The 23,747-nt window shown below is 47.0% G+C and overlaps 1 protein-coding gene across 1 annotated transcript in view; it reads right to left on the bottom strand.

Moving 5' to 3' along the window:
- Positions 1–23,747, bottom strand: part of LOC147663374 (hexokinase-2) — a 194,893-nt gene that overhangs the window by 50,758 nt on the left and 120,388 nt on the right. The window contains exons 7-10 of the mRNA XM_086950488.1: positions 18,625–18,808; positions 17,199–17,354; positions 10,963–11,196; positions 10,049–10,353 (exon numbers count right to left, since the gene is read on the bottom strand). Of these exons, the coding sequence (XP_086806614.1) occupies positions 10,049–10,353; positions 10,963–11,196; positions 17,199–17,354; positions 18,625–18,808 (879 nt within the window). The remainder of the gene's footprint in view (positions 1–10,048; positions 10,354–10,962; positions 11,197–17,198; positions 17,355–18,624; positions 18,809–23,747) is intronic.

Here is a 23,747-nt window from a genome sequence, read left to right as displayed (position 1 = left end):
GAAAGTGTGCCGGAAGAAATCGTCCAAGAGCGTGGTGAAATACATCGACCAGGGCGAGGAAGACCAGGAAGAAAACGCAGAAGAAGAGGTAGTCACAGTTCTGCGCATATACGACCAGGTGCTGTGTGTGGACGGAAAAAGGACAACCAAACCGGTTCTGGAAATGACGATTGGTGGAATACCCATAAGTGTAGTAGCGGATACTGGCTCTCCCTACACAATTGTCCAGAGAGCGGTGTAGGACGAAACTTTCAGACCACACTTGGGGCCAGAACTAGAGAAACTGGACATCCGACCAGTCACATTCAACGGCGACCGCATTCCAACGGCGGGATTCCGACCCCTGAAGTTCGAGTTCAGAGGCCGGTCAGCGTTCTGCAAGCTATATATCTCAGAGAAGGGACAGTCAGTCTTGGGATGGCTGGACCAGGGCGACCTGGGAATCAAATTGGACCCAGGAGGAAAGGAACAGATACTGCTCACGGAACCAGAAGTGTGGCCAAATCTCGCCAAGTGGAAAGAAGACTACCCGAAGGTGTTCGGAGGCACAGTGGGTAAACTGGAGAGATTCCTACACAAGATAATACTTAAAGAGGGAGCAATTCCAATCGCCCATAAAGTAAGAAACGTGCCCATAGCGGTGAAAGATGCGGTTTAAATGGAACTACAAGACTTGGAGAAAAAAGGGATAATTGAACCCATCACGTGTGCAGGTTGGCTCGCGCCATTGGTGGTAGTCATGAAGCCAAATGGGAAGGTCAGGCTCTGTGTTGACCTGAGAGAACTAAATAAGAGCATAGTGGTGGAGAAATTCCCTCTCCCAAGGATTGACGAAATGTTGGCGAAAACCCGGGGAGTCAAGTGGTACTCCACCATCGACTTAACCTCCGCCTACCACCAAATAGTCTTACACCCAGACAGCAGAAAACTCACGTCATTCATCACCCCATTCGGATGCTATCAGTTCTGCCACATGCCGTTTGGACTGGCCTCGGCAGCTGCAGTGATCCAGAAGCTAATGCACCAACTGTTTAGGAACATGGAAGGCATCCAGTATTTCCAGGACGACATCCTGGTAATGGGGCGTGACAAAATGGATCACGATTTGAAGCTTGGCAAAGTTCTGGAAACCCTGGAGGTCAAGGGCCTCACGGCAGAATGGACAAAGTGCCGACTGGGCCTGGAGTCGGTGACTTACCTAGGCCACGAGATAGGGGTGCAAGGAATCACAGCTAAGGCAGAAAATGTGAAGGCAATATCCGAAGCTCCGCCCCCCACCAACAAGGAGGAGGTCAGGTCATTTTTGGGCATGGCGGAGTACTACAGCAAATTTGTGGTACACTTTGCCTCAAAAACACACCATATGAGGATGCGGACCAGGGAGAGCACCACCTTCCAGTGGACACCAGAGACTCAAAGTGAATTCGAGACAATCAAGAAAGATGTCGCAGGAGCGGTACCGCTCCAAGGATATGACCCACAGGGCACAACGGTGCTCACGACCGACGCCAGCGACAAGGGGCTAGGTGCGGTGCTCATGCAAGATAGGGGGCAAGGGAAGATGGAGACGATCAGTTTTGCCTCCTGTGCATTGAACGACACCGAAAGAAAATACAGTGTAATCGAAAAGGAAATGTTGGCTGTAGTGTGGGCCATGACCAGATTTCGACAATTCCTGTGGGGAACCCGATTCCAACTAAGGACAGATCACAAGCCCTTGGTGAAGGCGTTAACGTCCAGCGGACATGCCAACGCCACCCCCAGAATATCCAAAATGACTCTGAAGTTACTCGAGTTCAGGTACGACAGAGTACATTCCAGGAAATCGGAACAGAGTAGCAGACTACCCGAGCAGAGCGGCAGCCATGGAGCCAGGAGAGGAAGACCCAACGGGTAAGGAGTAGATGGTAGCTCTTATGGAGGACCAAGAAAGAGCCATCAGCTACCAAGAGTGGACAGAGGCATACGAAGAGGACAGCGTCATGCAGGAAGTGAAGATGCACATTGTCAAGGGTTGGCCAGACAAAAGTCAACTGAGTGAAAACCTCAAGCCCTACTATGAGGTTAGGGAAGAATTATCGTTAGGTGACAAGGGAGTATTCACGTACAGAGGAGACAAAGTTGTCCCACCAAGAAGCATCATCCCCAAGCTACTAGACATCCTACATGAGGGCCACCTGGGAATAGTAAAAATGAAGCTAAGAACGAAACAAAACTACTGGTGGCCAGGTATGGATATACGGGCAGAGAGACATGTCGGAGATTGTCCACAGTGCCAAGGAGCCGACAAGACACTCAAACCCTTGCGTCCGGCTCTGGGAAAATTCGACCCCCCGCAGAACCCGTGGGAAGAACTGTCAATAGACATTTTGGGGCCAATCCTTGATGGCCAAGACATCCAGAAGTACATATGTGTCCTCATAGATAGATACTCCAAATGGCCGGAGGTAAAAGTAGATGAGGCCATGGACGCTGAAAACATATTGAAATTTCTGTCGGACACATTCGTAAGAGAAGGCATCCCCAAGTCCATCCTGAGTGATAATGGACCCCAATTTACATCTGAAAGATGGAACAGATTCATGCAGAGGAATGGTATCACAGTCAAACATACGTCGGTCTACCATCCAGCTGGCAACATCTTAGTGGAGCGATTTAATAGGGTTGTGATGGGAGCTGTACAAGCGGCGATCTCTAGCAACAAGGACTGGGAAAGGGCAATATGGAACATGGTATGGGCGTACAGAATTACCCCCACCGGAACCGGAACCGGATACAGCCCATTCCAGATATTGAGAGGCCGTGAACCGTTCACGCACGACAACCGTGTTTGGAAAGAAAAAATCATCACTAGTGAATGGTCCCCCGCAGTAGTACAAGCCAACTTGGAAAGGGCACAGTCCATCTATGCCACCCACTACAACAAACGCAGGAACGTGAAAGGGACAGAGCTGGAAAAAGGCGAGTGGGTACGAGTAACATTAGCCACACTACAGAAGAAAGGAGACAGTAAATATAGTAAACCCATGCAAGTTAAGGAAGTGTACGACCGAGCGGCCTTGCTGAGTGATGGGAACGTGCGGTCCCAAGATCGCATGGCCAGATGCAACAAAGTCTTGCGATGGCAGCAAGATGGAACTGAATGGGAGGACATGGAGGAACCCAATGTGGACTTGGAACATCAGGCAGGAGAGCTGCAAGAAGAGAGAAGCGAGAGAAGCGAACAATCGGAGGAGAGAATTGCTGACAGTGACCAAGGACCTGAAATGGACGTGCGAAGGAGGAGCACTGATGAGAGCGCGGCTGCGCTGAGAGAGGGAAGAAGCACAGAGATACGGAGCAGGGGGGCCCCTGTGACCCCGACTAGGGTAACACGGAGCGGAAGGACTGTGGTGAGACCCTCTAGGTTTCGAGATTACGATATGGACAGCGAACTGTAAGTGACTTATCCATTGTTTGGAAAAAAGGGAGATATGTAGTGGCGCACTAGTTGTTGCATGTCACGTCATTACGTGACGTGCGGGCGGCCATTGTGGGCGGTATGCGCGCGCAACTCATTAGGAGGCGCGAACGCACACGGAGACCAGCGCCGGCTCGGCGCTCTTTAGGAAAGTACAGTTTATGAATAAATAGCGTTTATCTACTATCACAGTGCAGCGTCTTATTGCCAATTAGCATCACTACAGGCTTCAATGTTTGGCAGCAGTGGCAGGAGCTGTAGGTGGTGCCAGATGCAGCAGAATCCAGAGACATATCTTGGGCACCAGCACTTGCTTAGTTTTTAATAAAGCGCAGACTTACCTTTCGGCTCAGGCCATGCCTTCCAAGAGTGGACATGATTTTAAAACTTAATCTGCATGACAACGTATGCGAGGGGTCTTGACGTACGGATTGCCAGCAGTTGGTGCAGAATTGGGTGGGCATTGCATTTTTAGGCCAAAGTGCAGGAGACATTTAAAAAAGGCCGGCCTTATTCGCTATCGGAGTTGGGGGAGGCAGTGAAAAAAAAAGTCAATAAATAAAAGCAACACTTGCCTTGCTGCGCCGGTCCTGTGTCTCTGCTCCTGTTCTCCTAGTCAGAACGAGAGGCAGGAAGCACAAAAAAGGCTCCCCTGACCAATCACAACGCTGCAGCGTTGATTGGTTTTGAGCCTCCTGTTTCGACGCTCAACCTGGGAACGGGGAGACTTGTGCTTGTTCTCCACGCAAGCTGTAATGCAGCCTGCATGGAAAAACGGGGAAGTGCGCATGACTGGTTTGGGCGGCCCAAGAGGGCCAACCAAACAGTCATTGCGCACTTAGGAGAGGGCAAACCACTCAATCCCTGCCCTGCTCCCAGAGCAGAGTAACCCCGTCCAGGAAACTTAAAACTATATAAACATAAAGTTATTATAATTTCATATTTCCTGTACTTGGCTGTTGAAAAGCAGTGGGGCGATGCTTCTCTGCCACAGCGGAGGAGCCGCCCCTGTTTGAAAGGTACTCCTAGATCTCCATAAACATTCCACATGTACTACAACATATCTACCAATATCACCCAGTACCTCAATATATCACCCTATGTATGTCTCCTTATGTCTCATCCATGGTACTTGCGTCTCCCATAATCTCCCCCACCTTTCTGAGGTATGCTAATCTGTATGAGGGACTATAGAGTGATTGAGAGCATCAACAAGCCCAGTCAAGCGCGCAGTGGCTAAGCTTTTCTCACCATACACAAACACACACTCCTGTCACCCCTCTTAACTCCTAGTTCTAAAACCACAACATACAATAAGCTTCTTATACAATAGATCCAGAGAAGTAAGAAAAGACCTTGCGGCACAAACGGCCCACCGCCCTTCAGGCTGCCCCCATTTAGCCCTGGGCCTATGAATGCCGGTGAGATATGGGAGACTGAGGCCCCTCACCACAATCTGCAGGGGACCCAATCACTGTTCATTACGTCACTACTGATCTGGTGGTTATCCCACTACTGGGGTTCTATGCCGAAGTTATGTCCTGGTCATTTTGCAATATGACATTCTCTTCTACTTTCAATACACTGCTGTGATTACTCCATTTATGCCGACATATTGCACTTAATACGGTTTCTTTATCGTCACTTATTTTGTTAAATTCGTAGTATCATGGCTTTTGCAAACGTTTTAGTAGGCAGTCATATTCCCTATGTTCTGTTATACGTGCTCATTTACATTAAACTGTACAAAGCAAAAAACATTAAACGTGGAAGTAGGTCCCAGAGCCGGCAGTTATGTCCTTGGATGCGCGGATGGCCTTTGATATGGTGGAATGGCCATCTTTGTTCCCGGTTCTCCGACACTTCGGTTTTGGACCTAGATTTTGTGCATGGGTGAAACTCCTCTATGCTGAGCCACTGGCGCACGTAGTGGCAAATGGTCATTTCTCCAGAAACTTTCCACTTAGCCGTGGAATGCGTCAGGGATGCCCGTTGTCCCCCTTGCTCTTTGCTTTGGTGCTGGAGCCCTTGGCTGTCTGGGTCCGGTGGGACCCTATGGTAATGGGCCTTAACTGGACGGCCACGTGGGAGGATCGCATAGCAATGTATGCAGACGATATTCTTCTCTATTTGAACCTCCCACGACGCTCCATTATAATGCTACTTAATATTTTTGAGATTTTCGGGCGGGTCTCCGGATACAATATTAACTGGTCCAAGTCGGTTTTGTTTGTTCTCAAAGGTCCTCCGCCTCAGCAACCTGCAGATTGCCCCCTTAGGATTACTGAGGAACTCTTCAAGTATTTACGGATCTGGATCACACCTGATTATGATGCTTTTTATCGTTTTAATTTGGAACCCCCACTCGTTCGATTTCGGGCTGATGTTCAACATTGGTGTTTGCTGCCTTTGACGCTTCTGGGTAAAGCGGCTCTGTATAAAATGATGACTCTGCCCAGGTTGCAGTATGTTCTTGAAAATACCCCTTCTCTCATCGCCCCGAAGTACTTCAAGTCCACAGAGGCACTGCTTTCGGGCCTTCTCTGGGGCAATAAACCAGCCCGTATATCGAGTCAGAAACTGGTCAGAAGCTGGTATGGCGGGGGGATCGCCCTCCCGGATATTCAATTATACTATTGGGCAGCCCAGCTGAAGATTATAAATCATTGGCTACATGCCCCTCAGGAAGAACCAGCATTCAAGGCGGATAGATACGACCTGGGTGGGGGTGCTTGGCGCACTGTATGCCAAAAGAGTCGCTTCAAACCCTGATCGGCCCAACGGCACATACAGTCAAGTTGTGGTATGTCGCTCAAGCCCGTTTGAAATGTCCGGACAAACTTACTCTCATGACGCCACTTTGGCTGTCGCGGAAGTTGGGCAGTCTGAGGCACACTAAAGGCTTTGAGGCATGGGACCTGATAAGGATCTTGACGGTAGGTGATTTATGGAAACAGGGCACCATTCTGACATTTGAACAACTTCAGACACAATATGACTTAGCCCCAACGGAGCGATTTCGCTATTTGCAGGTGCATCACGCCCTAGGCTCTCCGCCTGGTCGACGCGGTGCCCGAGTCCACTCCGCTGGAAGATAGGCCCCAAAAAGCAACGTCCTTTGTATATCGCAAACTTATTAATAATTTACCTGACCCTACCCTGAAACTTAGGGACTCGTGGGCTAGTGAGGTGGGAGAGCTTGATGAAACAGACTAGCAGACAGCGCTCTCTTCTCCTAGAGAAGTGGCTATACCGTCCAGACTTCGGCTCATACAATTGAAGATAGTACACAGAGTCTATTATACTAGGACCACTTTATACGCGATTGGTAGGGCCACGCATACATTTTGTTTAAGGGGATGTGGGGAGGAGGGTTCCTTTTATCACACTATTTGGGACTGTCCTTTAGTGGCTCCTTATTGGGCAAAAGTTATGAGGACCATGTCACAGGTGGTAAAGGTGTCAGTGACTCCGGACCCTAGGTGCTGCTTATTGAACGTTTGGGAACCCAACGACTTAACTCGCTATATGCAAGATTGGATGACATTGGGCTGCATGTACGCAAAGAGGAACATAGGCAAGTTTTGGGGGTCCCCGGTGCTACCGACGCTCAGAGATTGGTGCAAGGATTTAGATACGCAATGCTGGCGGAATGAGCTGTATATCTGAACCGGAAATGCCCTCGGAAATGGACCCAAATATGGGGGGCATGGAATGAATACCGGGGTAATTTGTGTGAACCGCCAGTGTTGGGCAGTGAGGATGACTCAGAGTGAGTGAGGGTGACTGGAATTAGTGTCCTTTTATTGAGGTGTTGGAGGCTCCGGTCCCTTTACATTGTTCATGTGCTTGTCAATTGCATTCTTGATTTCCATGTCTTACTCGCTATTTGATACAGCTATATTGTATGATTTTGGTATGCCCTATGTTTTTTCCTTTTTTTTGATGTAAAAATAATAAAAATATAATTGAAAAATATTTTTAAAAAGTGAAAGTAGGTTGTTCCAGAGGACCGCAGCTGATTTGGAAAAGGACCGGTTGCCCATTCTTGCCTTGGAACTGCACTTGATAAAGGCGAGAGCTAGATGGCATGATCTCAAGTTAGGCGAAGGGGTTGTGAAATTGTAAATCATCATGTAAAATTTATGGTCCCTTTTCATGGAGGGTTTCAAGAGCAAAACAGAGGAGCTTGAAATTGGCTCTCTGGGAGCCAGTGTAATTCCTTCAGGCAGAGGGATGTTGAACTGTATTTTTTCTTATTATATATTAGTTTGGCGGCAGCATTCTGAACTACCTGGAGTCTAGCGAAAAGATAGTCAGCCATGCCTTCATAAAAGGCGTTGCCATAATCAAGTCTGCTCATGAGCAGAGCCTGGGTGACTGTCTGTAGTTTTGTGGAATCTAGGGAAAGAGTAGCCTAAAAAGTTTCAGTGTGGCGTAGGTTTTACCGCATAATGTGCGTACTTGGTCCAACATAGATAGGGTATCATCGAAGATGATGCCCAAATTTTTTGGCGCTTGCTTGGGTTCTGGGGCGGTGCCCAGTGCCACCAGCTACTGTCCCAGATTCCCTGGGCACCACTGAAGAGAAGAATTTCCGATTTTCCGGTGTTTAATTTTAGGCTGTGTTGGGACATCCAATCTACGAGTTCGGTGAGACAGTTAGTTAGATAAAAAAAAAATTTCAGTGGTGGTCAGCCTATCTATCAAGGGAATCACCAATTGTGTATCATCGGCGTAGGAGCAAATATCAAATCCCCATTTCCTACTGATATCCGCAGAGATGAAACGTAGGCATTAAAAAGAGAGGGACTTAAGGTAGCTCCCTGCGGGACTCCGTACTTAATGCTCTTTGAGATGGAGAAGCAGGATCCCATTTGAATTATTTGGGTTCAATCTTTCAGAAAAAAGGCAAACCATAATAGGGCTTTGGAACAGATCCCTTTTTTGTGCAAGATTTGGAGTAATTTAGTATGGGAAACGGTATCGAAAGCCGCAGAGAGATCTAATAAGATCAATGCTACGGCTCTGCCCTGGTCTACCAGTGTTCTGATGTCATCGGACACAGCTAGCAGAGTCGCTTCTGTGCTGTTGGTTCTAAAACCCGTCTGGGAGGAGTCAATAAAGTTGATTCATGGAAGTTGATGAGTTGCTTATTAACTAAGCGCTCCAGAACTTTGGATAAATAGGGTAGTTGAGAAATGAGGAGATAGTTAGCCGGGTCATATATTCAAAGTCCTGCTTTTTTTTTTTTTTAAGTGGAAATACTACGTTTTTTTTCCAAATGTCTGGGAATTACGCTAGTTCCAGAGATTGGTTTAATATTTTAATGACACGGGGTGATAGAATTGGTGGTAGTTTGGAGATAATAAAATGCGGGCAAGGGTTGAGTGGGGATTCCGCCTTGACCTCAATCATGGCTTTAGTCACTTCTCAGAGTCGGAGTGTCTAGGCAAGTTTGTGCAGAGGGGCGAGGCCCCAGATTTTCCCAGTCAACATGATCATCTTCAGGAGGACTATCTAAGTATGCATACATTTTAATCACTTTGTCAGTGAAGAAGTTATTTATTAATTTGCAGTTCTCTACCATAGGAGCCATGGTTTGTGATAGGCTGGTGGGTTTACACGGTTCACAAACTACTTTATAGAGTTCCTTGGACGAGTTGCCTTTGTTTTCTATCCTTCTTGTATAGTACTTTCTTTTGTCATTTTTTTTAGAGCATGGTGGTATATTTTTAGTTCAGCTAGGTAGTTTTTACAAGTGGGAGATCGTGTTCCAAGCCCTCCTTTGACTAATTTCATTGTTCTTTCTCCCCTTTTTGCTTTTCCTTTCTATTTTTACATAACACAGCTCAGCTGCAAAGGCCGCCTTACTAGGCTCAACAGCCCATTATATCTCTTCATTTCGGGTAAAACAACCCAACATTTTGGGATAGGAGTTTGCTTTGTTGGTGATGGGCACTAGACACATTGTACCAATACACTTGGTATCACAATTGTGCCCTACTGTCTTAGTGTGATGTTAACCCCTTCGATGCTAATGACGAGCTCAGCTCGTCATCAGCTACGGCGCTCGTATGGGGATGACTAGCTGAGCTCGTCATGTAACGCGGTATTTTAAAAAACGCCGCACACAGCGGGAAAAGCCGCCACAGCGATGCGGTTAATTGAATGCTTCTGATCTGTATTTTGTAGAATGTCGGTGAATCCTGTGATCTGTTGAGCCATCCCGTTGGTATTTTTGCTCACCTTTTGAGAAGCCAGTAATATTGATTTTACTTTTTGAAGAAGAGCGACCTTCCTCTTTTGGTCCACATGAATGCCTTGGAACCCAGTGTGGGTCAATGATAGACAGAAATATGTTGACCACAGATAGTGAGTATACTCTTTCCAAATCCCCCGTCCTCGCTTGTTTTTAACCCCATCATTATATTGCCTTTTTGTACATAAACCAGTCATAACACTTTGACAGACTTTTTGTAAATTATTTTACAACTTCTCAGCATGCTACAACTGACAACAAAAAACAGCCTATTATTAATCATATAGGCGAAACCGAATGCATTTATCAATGCTTATTATTCTTACCTGTGCCATCTGGAGTTGAGCGCACGTAGGTTGGCAACATTTTTACTGACGCTTCTGCGTGAGATTCCTTTTTGAGTCCTCGCTCCATCTCTTTTCTCAGAATATTCTTTACTTCATGTAATTGGGCGCTGCTCAGCCGCAGAGCGTCCAGCGTCTTCTGCCTCTCTTTCTGTTGGGCCGCCAACCTATAGGCAACAGCAGTAACCATGGCGGCACCCTTTCCACTGCCATCTTCGGATCTGATAAACCTCACATCGCAGTCAGGTACCAGTCTTCGTAACGTCTTCTGCAGGCGTCTGGCAAAGCTGAATGTAAAAAAATATAATTTAAAAAATGTTTTTACGCCGCACAAGCCTTATTTTTCTTTAAATCTTACTTCTAAGGTATGTAAATTACAATTTGATTACATTATAATCCCCTCCAATAACAATGCTGCAAACAGATTTGATCACTTCGTATACCTTGATACATTTTGTTTGCAAACGGAACAGTCATCTGTTGACCTGAACGAACGTGAGTCAGCTATATATTTATTTATAAAAATGTGCATGCGGCAAGATTTTTTCAACTATTTAAACAAGCAGTGGTACATATGGTATTGTTATTAAAAGTAGATTTCAAATGAACATGTCCGTTCATAACCAGTGGCCCATCATGTATGATTTCATGCCAAATTGGATATCTTAATGTATTTGGCCTACTATTCGGGGGGAATGCAAGAAAAGCAATATATTAAGCAATATATTAAGATGGGCTGTTTCTTTGTGAGGTGGAGGGGAACAAACTTCATTAATAAAGGTCTCCACATAATATTCCAAAAATAGAGCAAAATGGTGCATTTTTAAAGGACTTCTGAACAAATATTTGCAAATTCTCATATTTGCATGTTGTTTCTTTATTACAGCGTGACTTACTGGGGGTGTTTCTTGTACACGGACCCGTCCACTCCAATGCTAGAACGCAGCCTCTCCACGCCTTTGTTTTCTTTGATGCGCCGCAGCACAGCAGCCAGTGCAGCGGCACAGAGGTTAGACGAACGAGTGGACACAATTTGGCAAACACGGTGGGCGGCCACACAGTCTTCTTTAGATGGCTCCAGGCCTAGCTTTGTTAAAATCTCATGCGCCTTTTGTATGCCTTCTTTGTCCCTATAAATACAGTATCATTACTAAAAAACATCATTTCATGTACATTTGTATTGTAATAAAAGGATATTTCAATTACATATTAATAACTCACTCAAAAAAAAGCATGTTAAATAAAATTACTTAGAAAGTCAAACCACAAGCAAATGTTTAATATAAAGTTAATGTATTAACACACAAATCAGCGGTAAACACAAACAAGAATCAATACATGTAAGGAATCAGTAAAAAGGCCTAATGAAAAGTAATTTCTGTGACAACATTCAATTGGTGACTCGCTTCCGGGCAACATTTCAAAACTAATACATTAGAGTCTTGAAAGTATTGTGTTCATTCATTTTATGGAGGGGATAATCGAAATAGCCCAGCAGCCATGACAAAAACACTCAAACCAGCCAGCTAACTCATCTCACGAAATCTCTTTCCTCCAATCCATTAATGTAATAATTCAATATAGCTCTCCTCTCTTTCTGGTCGCTTTCTCTCTACCTGCATTCACCCTCAGTCCCTCTCTTTGTCTCTCTCTTGAACCCTCCTCGTGCCTGCTGAAATTAGTGTCTGGGAGCTGGAGAAAGCACCAGGACGCCCGGCCCTGGGCGTTCAAAACCTGCCTGCAAGGGGTCCAGCCAACCGGGGAATTGACCGGAGGAATAAAAGGCCTGTCCGGCCCTGACTCGTAATGGCCACTTTTCCCTTAAAGAAGAATGGAGAGCAATGCCGGTTCGCCGACATTTCGCGTCAGGCATACGAAAGATAATAAAGTGGCGGCTCAAGGGTTCTACTGCAACTTTGCCTAAACAAGCAGCACCTCATACTGTCGCCATCACAGGACACTGCCATGGGCTGCGGTGGCCCTCCAGTTCCGTGCAAACGGGCTTGGGCTAGAGCGAGCTCGTCCACCATTCAAGCCTACTTTATTTTCAATGGCATTGAGTTTAAAATGTGCTGAACTGCATTTACTAACTGAAGGCACTAGAGGGCAATCAACGCACACAGTTCAGAGGCCACCCAGCAAGCTAAACCGGTACAAATCCAGGTGTTTGAGTAAAGCGAGGTCTTTGCGAATTAAATGTGATTGCGGATTACCCTCACTTTCTTCGTGGGAGGCGGTGCTCCAGACAGGAGCATACATGCGTGTACACAAAAAAAGCCTCTCAGCAACCTTTCGGATGGGGAACAATCAAGAAAGGACCATTGCAGGTCTGACATTTCTGTGAAGTGTAGAAACTGAATTTTGAGAGTTATGGCTGCAACCTGTCCCAGGATCGCTCTTTAGACAATGCAGAGAGCTTTGAAGGAGACTCTGCTTGAGAGGAGAAGCCAGTGCAAGCATGGCTGGGCAGGAGCAACGCGCTTGCATAAACCCAGGTTTGGCACATATGCAAAAGAGACAGTCTGGATGATTTGAAGTCTGCCACTTTGCGAATGGGTTCCACACTAGACTCCCAAGCGTCACAGTCCTGGTGAACCATCTTGTTAGACTCGGGTGTAGAGAAGCTACAAGGCTCAGTGCTGTGGGATAGAAGTCAGGAGGAAGGTTGGTGCACATAATATGGATCTCCTTGGCAGCTGCGCGTGCGGCAGGCTGTTTGTACTATGTAGCAGGCAGCACTGTTATGCTATGTTATCAGCATTTATATAGCGCAAAATGACTCACTCCTGAAGAAGTATCTCTGCGCTAGGTGGAGACCTGAAGGAAAGGCAGCTCTTCGAAGAGCCAGGTTTTGAGGGTAATCCTGAAGTGGAGGGCATCTGTCTGTCTGAGCTGTGCCAGACTGCCAATGTGCCATACCAATGGACGCAGGGTCACAAAACGTTAGGATGGTAGATGTTACATATTGTTCCTTTTGGCCCCCTTGTGGTATCCTGCCTTTTGTTCAATGTCAGCTCTTCAAGCACCTCCTATGTGCTGGGTATGGAAGGAACTAGGTGTGGAAAATACCAAAAGTAAAGCAGGTTCAAGGAGCCCGGGTTGTTTCTGCTGCTGCATTATAACCCCAAGACAGGGGCAGCAAGAGCAGCGCCAGGGGTACCAACGGGCACGCCAGGGGTACCAATGGGCATGCAAAGGGGTACCAACGGGCACACCAGGGGTACCAGCTTCCACCCTTGGCAGTCCATTGACGCCCACGGTCGTACCACAAGGTCTTCAGCCGCAGCCAAAATAAATTTTTGTGATATTCAGCCAGGTAAATTAGGTTTCTTTGCAGCCTCTATGATCAGACACCTGGAAAGTTAGCGGGTCCGGTGTCGAGAGAGAAATTCCATCTGCAAACGGTGGCGCTTTCACTCAGCAAATCGGTGTCGTATGTAGCTCACATGGAGCCATAAGTACTCACTACTAAGAGAAACAAGCATTGGAAATGCAATAGGTCTCGCACCATTAGAGTTAGTGCTTTTAGAATTGTTTATGGGTTTTTTTTGTAAATGTTTAGCATTTTTGTTTCCTGTAGCCAATGCTAAAGTATTACAAATAAAAAAAGCCATAAACATTTCTAAAAGCTCTAACTGAAATGGTCTGAGAACTATTGCACTGTGTGAGGGTGAGTGAGAGTGAGAGTGAGAGTGAGGGTGAGAGTGAGAGTGAGAGTGAGAGTGAGGGTGAGGGTGAGGGTGAGGGTGAGGGTGAGTGAGGGTGAGTGAGGGTGAGTGAGGGTGAGTGAGGGTGAGTGAGGGTGAGTGAGGGTGAGTGAGGGTGAGTGAGGGTGAGTGAGGGTGAGTGAGGGTGAGTGAGGGTGAGGGTGAGTGAGAGTGAGAGTGAGGGTGAGGGTGAGTGAGAGTGAGTGAGGGTGAGTGAGGGTGAGTGAGGGTGAGTGAGAGTGAGTGAGAGTGAGTGAGGGTGAGTGAGGGTGAGTGAGGGTGAGTGAGGGTGAGTGAGGGTGAGTGAGGGTGAGTGAGGGTGAGTGAGGGTGAGTGAGGGTGAGTGAGGGTGAGTGAGAGTGAGTGAGGGTGAGTGAGGGTGAGTGAGGGTGAGTGAGGGTGAGTGAGGGTGAGTGAGGGTGAGTGAGGGTGAGTGAGGGTGAGTGAGGGTGAGTGAGGGTGAGTGAGGGTGAGTGAGGGTGAGTGAGGGTGAGTGAGGGTGAGTGAGGGTGAGTGAGAGTGAGTGAGGGTGAGTGAGGGTGAGTGAGGGTGAGTGAGGGTGAGTGAGGGTGAGTGAGGGTGAGTGAGGGTGAGTGAGGGTGAGTGAGGGTGAGTGAGGGTGAGTGAGGGTGAGTGAGGGTGAGTGAGGGTGAGTGAGGGTGAGTGAGGGTGAGTGAGGGTGAGTGAGGGTGAGGGTGAGTGAGGGTGAGTGAGGGTGAGGGTGAGTGAGGGTGAGTGAGGGTGAGTGAGGGTGAGTGAGGGTGAGTGAGGGTGAGTGAGGGTGAGTGAGGGTGGGTGAGGGGTTGAGGGTGAGGTGTTGAGGGTGAGTGAGGGTGAGGGTGAGTGAGGGTGAGTGAGGTGTTGAGGGTGAGTGAGGGTGAGTGAGGGGTTTTGGGTGAGTGAGGGTGAGGGGGAGTAGTTGAGGCTGAGTGAGAGTGAGGGTGAGTGAGGGGTTGAGGGTGAGGGGTTGAGGGTGAGTGAGTGAGGGTGAGGGGTTGAGGGTGAGTGAGTGAGGGTGAGTGAGGGTGAGGGGTTGAGGGTGAGTGAGGATGAGTGAGAGTGAGGGTGAGTGAGGGGTTGAGGGTGAGGGGTTGAGGGTGAGTGAGGGGTTGATGGTGAGTGAGGGTGAGGGGTTGAGGGGGAGGGGTCGAGGGGGAGGGGTTGAGGGTGAGTGAGGGTGAGTGAGTGAGAGTGAGGGGTTGAGGGTGAGTGAGTGAGGGTGAGGGTTTGAGGGTGGGTGAGTGAGGGTGAGGGTTTGAGGGTGAGGGGTTGAGGGTGAGGGGTTGAGGGGTTGAGGGTGAGGGGTTGGCGATTCTAAGGTGGCCCCTTACTGCAAAACTGGTTGCGGAAATCCTGGTGCATGAGCTGGACTGCTGCTGGGGCGCATTGGTGCTGTTACAAGGGTGTAAGTGCAGCAAAATCACCCGATTGAGCGCTGGGCGCTGCGCATCTAAAATGACGGCAGCGCACTGAGGGGGAGACTTCCACCGGCTGCGGCAACGGGAGATGTGCACTCTGTTTGTGAGCGGCTGGGAGGCGATTCGGCGTGCAGACTCACAGCGGAAAACTGCGGAGGCGGCAGTCCTGGGGGAGAAGTCTGGAGGGCGAGATCGCCTTAACCTTCCTGTGGTGCACTACGCTCCCAAGATGGCAGTTATGGGATGTGGGCGGAGGCCTGATGCCGGCGAAGGTGAGAGGCAGACCGAGGCGGTGAGGCGAGGAGGTGCTGAATGCTGGAGTGGCCGCTGGGATACGCACCTTGCGCCCTGACCTACAGCATTGAGAGGTGAGGTGGCAGCGCTGTACCGATCCTGCTACGCAGCAACAATGGTGTGGAGGCACCGAGGATGGAGGCTGACTGGTGGCTGTGAGGCGTGAGACTGCTGACTGGCGCTGGGTGCTGGTTGAGGAAATCGCAGGCGGCGCAAGATTAACTGAGACACGCCGTCTGACTCTCTGAGGCTCCTTACTGCAGAGCAATACTTGTGGGAAAATAGAAGTGTTTCCCTTTCATAACGGACTTGCTGGGGCTGTATGGCAGAGGGGGAGAGACCACGAAGGCTATGGCGGAGGGAAGAGAGGGGAGGGGGGAGGAGAAATGCGACACGGCGGGAAGGGGAGGGGGCGGAGCGGGTAAAATAAACAACCAAACAAGACGGAGGGAAGAGAGGGGAGGGGGGAGGAGAAATGCGACACGGCGGGAAGGGGAGGGACAACCAAACAAGACGGAGGGAAGAGAGGGGAGGGGGGAGGAGAAATGCGACACGGCGGGAAGGGGAGGGGGCGGAGCGGGTAAACCAAGACGGACGTGCACGCGCTTTTAAGCTCAATGCGCATGCGCATTGAGCTTAAAAGTCACGGGCACTGCAAGGAATCGCCACGATTCCTTGCAAGTTGGGGAAAGAGTGGATAAGTCCCAATATTCTCGCTTGCTCGATGCGCATGCGCATCGACAGGCGAGACCTAAAAAACAACCTGTTGGTACTACAAATTACACACTCAATGGCAACAAATGGGAGAACACTAAATCCAGGTAGAGTACATTCAATATGTATGCAGTACACAAGTCATACCGATCTCTGGATAATGCAGCGAGGTTGCTTGCGTGAGCTTGTTTCAAAGGAGCCAGTGGCTCGCGGTCTGACGCTGAACTCCTGGATTTCTGGCAGATGCAGTGCTCTCAAGGTTGCATTCACCAAAGGCAAACCTTCGATTTGATATTTATAAAGGGCAGCATTCACCCGAAGGCATCAAGGCGCTAAGAGAAAGGTCATACCTTCCACGGAATCTGAAAAAAAAGCGCAAGAACTCCAGCTCACCGTTCAACTGTGAATCGCCAGGTTTTAAGGGCCTTTCTGAATGGGAGCAGAAGAGGGATAGATCTAAGAGCAAGGGGTAGGGAGTTCCAGAGTTTGCTTGCTGCCACTGAGAACGCCTATGCCCCACTTACTCTTCTTGGTTCTTGGAACCAGTAGTTGCTTTTGAAGTAAGAAGCTGGATTGGGACTCGAAGAAAAAGCCTCTCAAGGATGATCTACTGTGTGGTCTACAAACAGCCAAGTCTATCGTCCCCTTCTACCTTTGTCCAAAGTAACAAATGTCTCTGGTAGACACCCATCCATTGATATGCCTATTCACACTCATTCTGCACCCTAGTGGCCATGCCCTGCTCACGCAGTTCATTGCGCTACCCTGCTGTCGCTTGCGAACACCTACCATTTTCACACCGTCATAAAGCAGGATGTTGCGCTGACGCCTAAAGGTATCAACAGGAGCGCACATCTAGAAAGCTCATCCTCCTAAATAAGGACTTTGGCTCCAATAACCTAGTCAAAGCAGCTATCTATGTACTCACTGAGTAGGGAGGCACCCCACCCCCACACACACAGTCACTTAGTGAATTTTGGGCTCCCAATTTCCACTTACTTTTCAATGGCAGACACAAATTCGGTTTCAAAATGCCCAGTGGTGAGAAGATCCGCCGTGATTCTGCCACCAAAGAGCAAGTCTTCCTTCGCCATTTTTACCAGAATGAGTCTGACCAACTCACCCATGTACATTCCACTGATCATCTTCTCAAACCTGTGAAACAGAGCAAGATATTTATTCTGCCACTCAAAACACAAGTTAGTACACAACAAAAAATAGGAGTCGTGACCGTCCTTAGAAAATTCAATGTACACAGGTTAGTAAAATATTGATAAACCAGGGATCTATTGACTACAGCTGTCCTCTACCTCCCCATAAAAGTCCAGAGGCATGCCCGAATTCTCGCCTTCAGCTTCCCCAGACTAATGGTGTATGCAGTGTGCAATCCTTTGGACATATCTACCACTCAAGAGTCTTCAAAATATACACCTGGCCCTTAATGAAATTAGGAGGCAAGTCAGCTCACGTCCCATTGTGGAGAAGACTACATAATTCAATCTTTCTCAGTTTTGTACCGCAGTCTTGTCAGTAAGAGTGCTTTGGCACTTGGGTCCACCTGTTTTCCAACCCAAAAATCTTTAAGAGCTGTATTTTTCCTGAGCGGTTCCTCTGCACCATTGACTAATAGGACCAGATTTAACTACAGTACAAGATAGCTAAAAAAGTTACGCAAGTAATCAAAATAATCGGACAAAGGAACGAAGCAAAATTCTTGAAAAAGTAGATAGGCAAATTTAGCAAGACCAGAGAACAATGTGTAGCAGAATTTCAACCCCCCCCCACCCCAGGTCTAAAAACCTGTGTTGAGGCAGCGTCAAGGAAGTGAATAGCAATGACCTTGCTGCCAAGTTGGGTCTGAGCAAACAGATTGGCATCTTAACATCCAGAGAGTAAAGGATGTACGGGGACAGGGGACTACCACTCGCACCCCAGGGGACTGGACCCGGTTTAGCTGCTCATGAGAACAGAAGCAAATGACGGTTAAGGAATTTGTGTTTTAGGGATTTTTGAACTGTAACCTTCAAAGTGTTCTTTTCTGGGCACGAAAAATCTCTTTCTTCCTCGCTTCCTACTCCCCTTTCCTCAAATGTGGGTTGCGCATTGGAACTATCCTAACCACTGTGCCCCTGGAACAATTTTTGAACCACCCTTTACTGGAGATTAAAAAGTGTAGAGGAGACTACTGACTCACCTCATTAAAAGATCTCTCCTTTAAATGAATCCAAAGCAAGAGCGGAGACAAAACTTTGAGTGAGGGCACAAGCTCAGACAAATGATTTACAGTAAAAACAAGCATTAGAAACATGGAAACACACACATATATATATGTACACACACACACACACAATATACAAACAACCCTATCTGTGGTCTATACTTTAACTACCAATTCTATTAGTCTATGGAAACCCCTTTTGCTTACATTTGTTGGCCTGGATTGAGTGACCCCATGTCAATTTCCCGATCAAAATTTGTTCGGATGTCTTCAAGAGCGCCATCATCTCCAAATGCTCCCCATTCCATGTTGATGCACATCCGCCCCTCGTCTCCTTCCACCAGGTCAATGTGGCGCATCTCTTCCATGTAGCAAGCATTGGAACCAGTACCTGTAAGACAACGTGGCAATAGTTTTAATTTTCTCCATCATTACACCTCTAAGTTACATGGGTTGTATGAAGGAACAACGCTGGGAAATACTCTGCATGCCTTTACCACGCACTTGTTTTGATCACATATGCTTTTACAACGTATGCCTTTACCACACCTTGTGTGTGTATGTAATTGATTGAGATATATATATATATATATATGTATATATATCAATCAGATAAGACTCCAAATACTGTATCAAGCATGGTCAGGAGAAACAGACACTTTAATACTCTGGTTGCTGGTGTAATGTAAAGTTCTTTATTCATTGATCAGTTGAATACATATATATATATATATATATATATATATATATATATATATATATATATATATATATATATATACACACACACTGAAAAAACCATAGGTTTCACACCAGTTATAGTTAACTGGAAATTTTACTGTCATAAAACCAATGAAATTCCACGTTATAGTTAGTTGGACTCACTATAACTTGCGCGTGCAATGCACTGCTGATGACGTCACATATTACATCACTCATGACATGGTCAGTGACATCACTCATGACATCACTGATGACACCATCCAGTGAATGTGTGTCTTTCTAAAAAATAAATATGTTTTATATATGTATATGTAAAGGTCGATGGAAAAATAAATGTTTAAATAAGTGTCTATAAAGATATTTAAAAAAAAAAATTGTTTGGTTAACTGGCTTATTAAGTGTATCTTAGTGAATACATATATTAGCGAGTAATGTTTAAATATTTAAATGTTTGTAATTGTGTTTCACTTTGTGTATAAGTGGCTGCATGGGTTGGTGAGTAGCTACATGTGTGTGTATATGGGTTATTAGATGTTTTTTTAGTATCAGTACGAGTATGATTTGGTGGGGGTATTACTTAGCACATAGATGCATCAATGACTGACTCACTGTTTGTATGTGTTTTGAAGACAGCATATGTGCAGGACTGTATGGGTGGATGAGTGTGTATATGTGTGTGTTAGTGAGTGAATGGCTGTCTCACTAGTGTCTTTATCAGTAACAAGATATTTTTAATCTAGTATATGTGAGTATTGATGTATATAAGTGAGTATATGAGAGAGTGAGAGATTGTAAGAGTTCCTGTTTAAATAAGTATATGTTTCTATAAGTGATTGTTTAAGTGAGTAAGTATGTGTAAGTTTCCTTAGAAGTAAGGTGGTAGTTTGTGTATAGTTGTATATGCAAATAAATGGATGTTCAATACTTTATTTGCATGTGTGAGTAATTTTTGGATGACTGTCGGTGTGTAACAGGATGTATAGGTGTATCACTACATATGATGAGTGAGTAGATGTATGAGTGACTATATAGAACTGTTGGTGAAAGAGTGGATGTGTATATAGATGGTGTAATTTCTGAATTGGTTGTTGTAACTGGTATGGGTATCTCCATTTTTTTGAAAATGTTAGTTTCTATTTTTGAATATGTGTTTTAAGGGTTACATTACACTGAAAGGAGGTCTGTCACTCTGTCACAAGGATGGTGTCATCAGTGATGTCATGAGTGATGTCACTGACCATGTCATGAGTGATGTAATATGTGACGTCATCAGCAGTGCATTGCACGCGCAAGTTATAGTGAGTCCAACTAACTATAACGTGGAATTTCATTGGTTTTATGACAGTAAAATTTCCAGTTAACTATAACTGGTGTGAAACCTATGGTTTTTTCAGTGAATTTCAAAGGTTTTTTAATGCTAATTCCTTACTATTAGTCTCACTTTATAAGTAAGACTGTTAGCGCTCTAGTAGTTCTTTAGAACACTCTGGTACATTCTGTCATTGGGCTATAGTTGGGGTACATCTGGCTGATATTTGGGCTACATTAGTTTTTTTTGTCTCTGGTGGCCATCTTTGGGCTACATTGGGCTACATTTGGGCTACATTTGGGCTCTAACATATATATAGCCCAATGTAGCCCAATATATACATCTTCAAAGTTAATTTTCTTAAAAACCACTTGAGCATATATCTTGAGACATAGCAAAGGCACATCGGGCTACCAGTCCCTACAATTTTGCCATTTTTTTTTTGTTGTTGCTTTGGAGCGCTCCCGGTGCGCGCCCCGGGGAGCGCCCCGAAAAGCGTACTTTTATAAAGCACCCCGGGTAGCGTCCCGTAAGCGCCAATATCGCGAATGAAAACAGGATCGTGATGTATCGCATAGCCGCGTCATACGCACGGCGTAAGCGCACCCGGAAGCACTCGAGCGAATACGATCGCGCAACGTAGGCGTCCGACGCGCTTACTCGACGTGCCCCTGGGCGCACCCCGGGGCGCGTAGCGTAAGCGCGTCGGGTCATGTGACCTGAAAATAACACTTTTCATTGGTTCAATACATTTTTTTTTCTCAAAAGGATGAAAGACCCCACCTTTTTTCCTTATTCTGACTTTGTCCTTTGACTTAGGAAGACCTGTTTGTAGCTCTCTCTACCTTTTTGCTCAATATATTGGCTTCAGTAGTAGCAGCAGCTGGTGCATCTGCACCACCACCACCACCACAACCACCAAGAGGACCACCTCAAGATAACATTGGTGGTCAACAAGAAGAGGAGGAGGAGGGGAGTTCAAGATGGCTGGAAGAACACAATATCCCATACCAGCCAAGACCACACATTATTTGGGAGTTTTTTTCTATCCCAGAGGGGAAGAAAAAAGTAAATGCAGCCAAGGTGAGTTGCAAAATCTGTGGCATGGAACTTTCCAGGGGAAACCCAAATAAAAAATATTCATTTGGGAACAACACGATGATACGCCACATGCAGCGCAAGCATCCAATAAATTATTCTGCTGCAGAGATGAAGGAACTGGCCAGTAACCCTCCCCAATCCACAAGGACCACCTAAAAAAGATAGCAACCCACTCCTTCGGCACAAGAGGAAAGTGAGACAATGCCTTGCATTCAGCCACAATTTGCAGATTTCAGAATTATCTGTAAATATTGTGGGAAGACCATCTCCTACGGAGAACAGAGCGTAAAGCTCATCGTCCTTGCTGGGGACAACCATAAATGCCCCAATCAACCCTAATTTTTTCTTTGCTTTTTTTTTGCTCCAGTTGAGCCATTTTCAATTCCCTGGTTTTTCGTTTCTCCCCATGAAAAATACAAAAAAAATATAAAACTGTTCAGAAAACCCAAAAAAAGTACATAATATTCAAAAAAACAATTAAAAAATATAAAACAACAAAAAGAAGAACAAGCATTAGAAATGCAATAGGTCTCGCAGCATTAGAGTTAGTGCTTTTAGAATTGTTTATATATTTTTTGTTGTAAATCTTTAGCATTTTATTTTTTTGTAGGCAATGCAAAAGATTTACAAATCAAAAAAGCAAAAAGCAAATGTAAAAGCTTTAACTAAAAATCCTGCGAGACCTATTGCACTGTGTGAGGGTGAGGTGTTGAGGGTGAGTGAGGGTGGGGGTGAGTGAGAAGTTGAGTGTGAGTGAGGTGTTGAGGGTGAGTGAGGTGTTGAGGGTGAGTTTGAGTGAGAGTGAGTGAGGGTGAGGGTGAGAGAGTGTTATTGTGAGTTAGGGTGAGGTGTTGAGGGTGGATGAGGGTGAGGTGTTGAGGATGAGTGAGGATGAGTGAGTGTGAGTGAGTGTGAGTGAGGGTGAGTGAGGGTGAGTGAGGGTGAGTGAGGGTGAGTGAGGGTGAGTGAGGGTGAGTGAGGGTGAGTGAGGGTGAGTGAGGGTGAGTCAGGGTGAGTGAGGGTGAGTCAGGGTGAGTCAGGGTGAGTCAGGTGTTGAGGGTGAGTGAGGTGCTGAGGGTGAGTGAGGAGTTGAGGGTGATTGATGTTTAGGGTAACTGAGGGTGAGGGTGGATGAGGTGTTGAGGGTGAGGTGTTGAGGGTGAGGTGTTGAGGGTGAGGTGTTGAGGGTGAGGTGTTGAGGGTGAGGTGTTGAGGGTGAGGTGTTGAGGGTGAGGTGTTGAGGGTGAGGTGTTGAGGGTGAGGTGTTGAGGGTGATTGAGTGTGAGTGAGTGAGGGTGAGGTGTTGAGGGTGAGTGAGTGAGGGTGAGGTGTTGAGTGAGTGAAGTTGAGGTGTTGAGGGTGAGGATTTGAGGGTGAGGGTGTGAGGTGTTGAGGGTGAGTGTTTAAGGGTGATGGCGAGTGATGTTGAGAGGTGATGTGTTGAGGGTGTTAGGGTGAGGTGTTGAGGGTGCGTTATTGAGCGTGAGGCTGAGGTGTAGAGTGTGAGTGAGAGTAAGAGTGAGGGCGATTGAGTGTTTTAGTGTTAGTGTGGGCGAGGTATTGAGGGTGAGTGAGGGGAAGGGTGATTGTGGTATTGAGAGTTAGTGAGGGTGAGGTGTTGAGTGTTAGTGATGGTGAGGTGTTGAGACCTATTGTGCACTGCACAGTGTGGGTGAGTGGCGGCTTGCGTGGGTGAGTGGCGGCTTGCGTGGGTGAGTGAGTGGCGGCTTGCGTGGGTGAGTGAGTGGCGGCTTGCGTGGGTGAGTGGCGTTGCGTGGATGAGTGGCGGCTTGCGTGGATGAGTGGCGTTGCGTGGATGAGTGGCGTTGCGTGGATGAGTGGCGTTGCGTGGATGAGTGGGGTTGCGTGGATGAGTGGGGTTGCGTGGATGAGTGGGGTTGCGTGGATGAGTGGGGTTGCGTGGGTGAGTGGGGTTGCGTGGGTGAGTGGGGTTGCGTGGGTGAGTGGGGTTGCGTGGGTGAGTGGGGTTGCGTGGGTGAGTGGGGTTGCGTGGGTGAGTGGCGTTGCGTGGGTGAGTGGCGTTGCGTGGGTGAGTGGCGTTGCGTGGGTGAGTGGCGTTGCGTGGGTGAGTGGCGTTGCGTGGGTGAGTGGCGTTGCGTGGGTGAGTGGGGTTGCGTGGATGAGTGGGGTTGCGTGGGTGAGTGGGGTTGCGTGGGTGAGTGGGGTTGCGTGGGTG

Source organism: Lissotriton vulgaris, unplaced genomic scaffold, assembly GCF_964263255.1.
Source record: "Lissotriton vulgaris unplaced genomic scaffold, aLisVul1.2 SCAFFOLD_1239, whole genome shotgun sequence".
Lineage (NCBI taxonomy): Eukaryota > Metazoa > Chordata > Amphibia > Caudata > Salamandridae > Lissotriton > Lissotriton vulgaris.
Note: the sequence above shows the minus strand (reverse complement) of the source record. Positions and strands in the feature narration are given on the sequence as shown.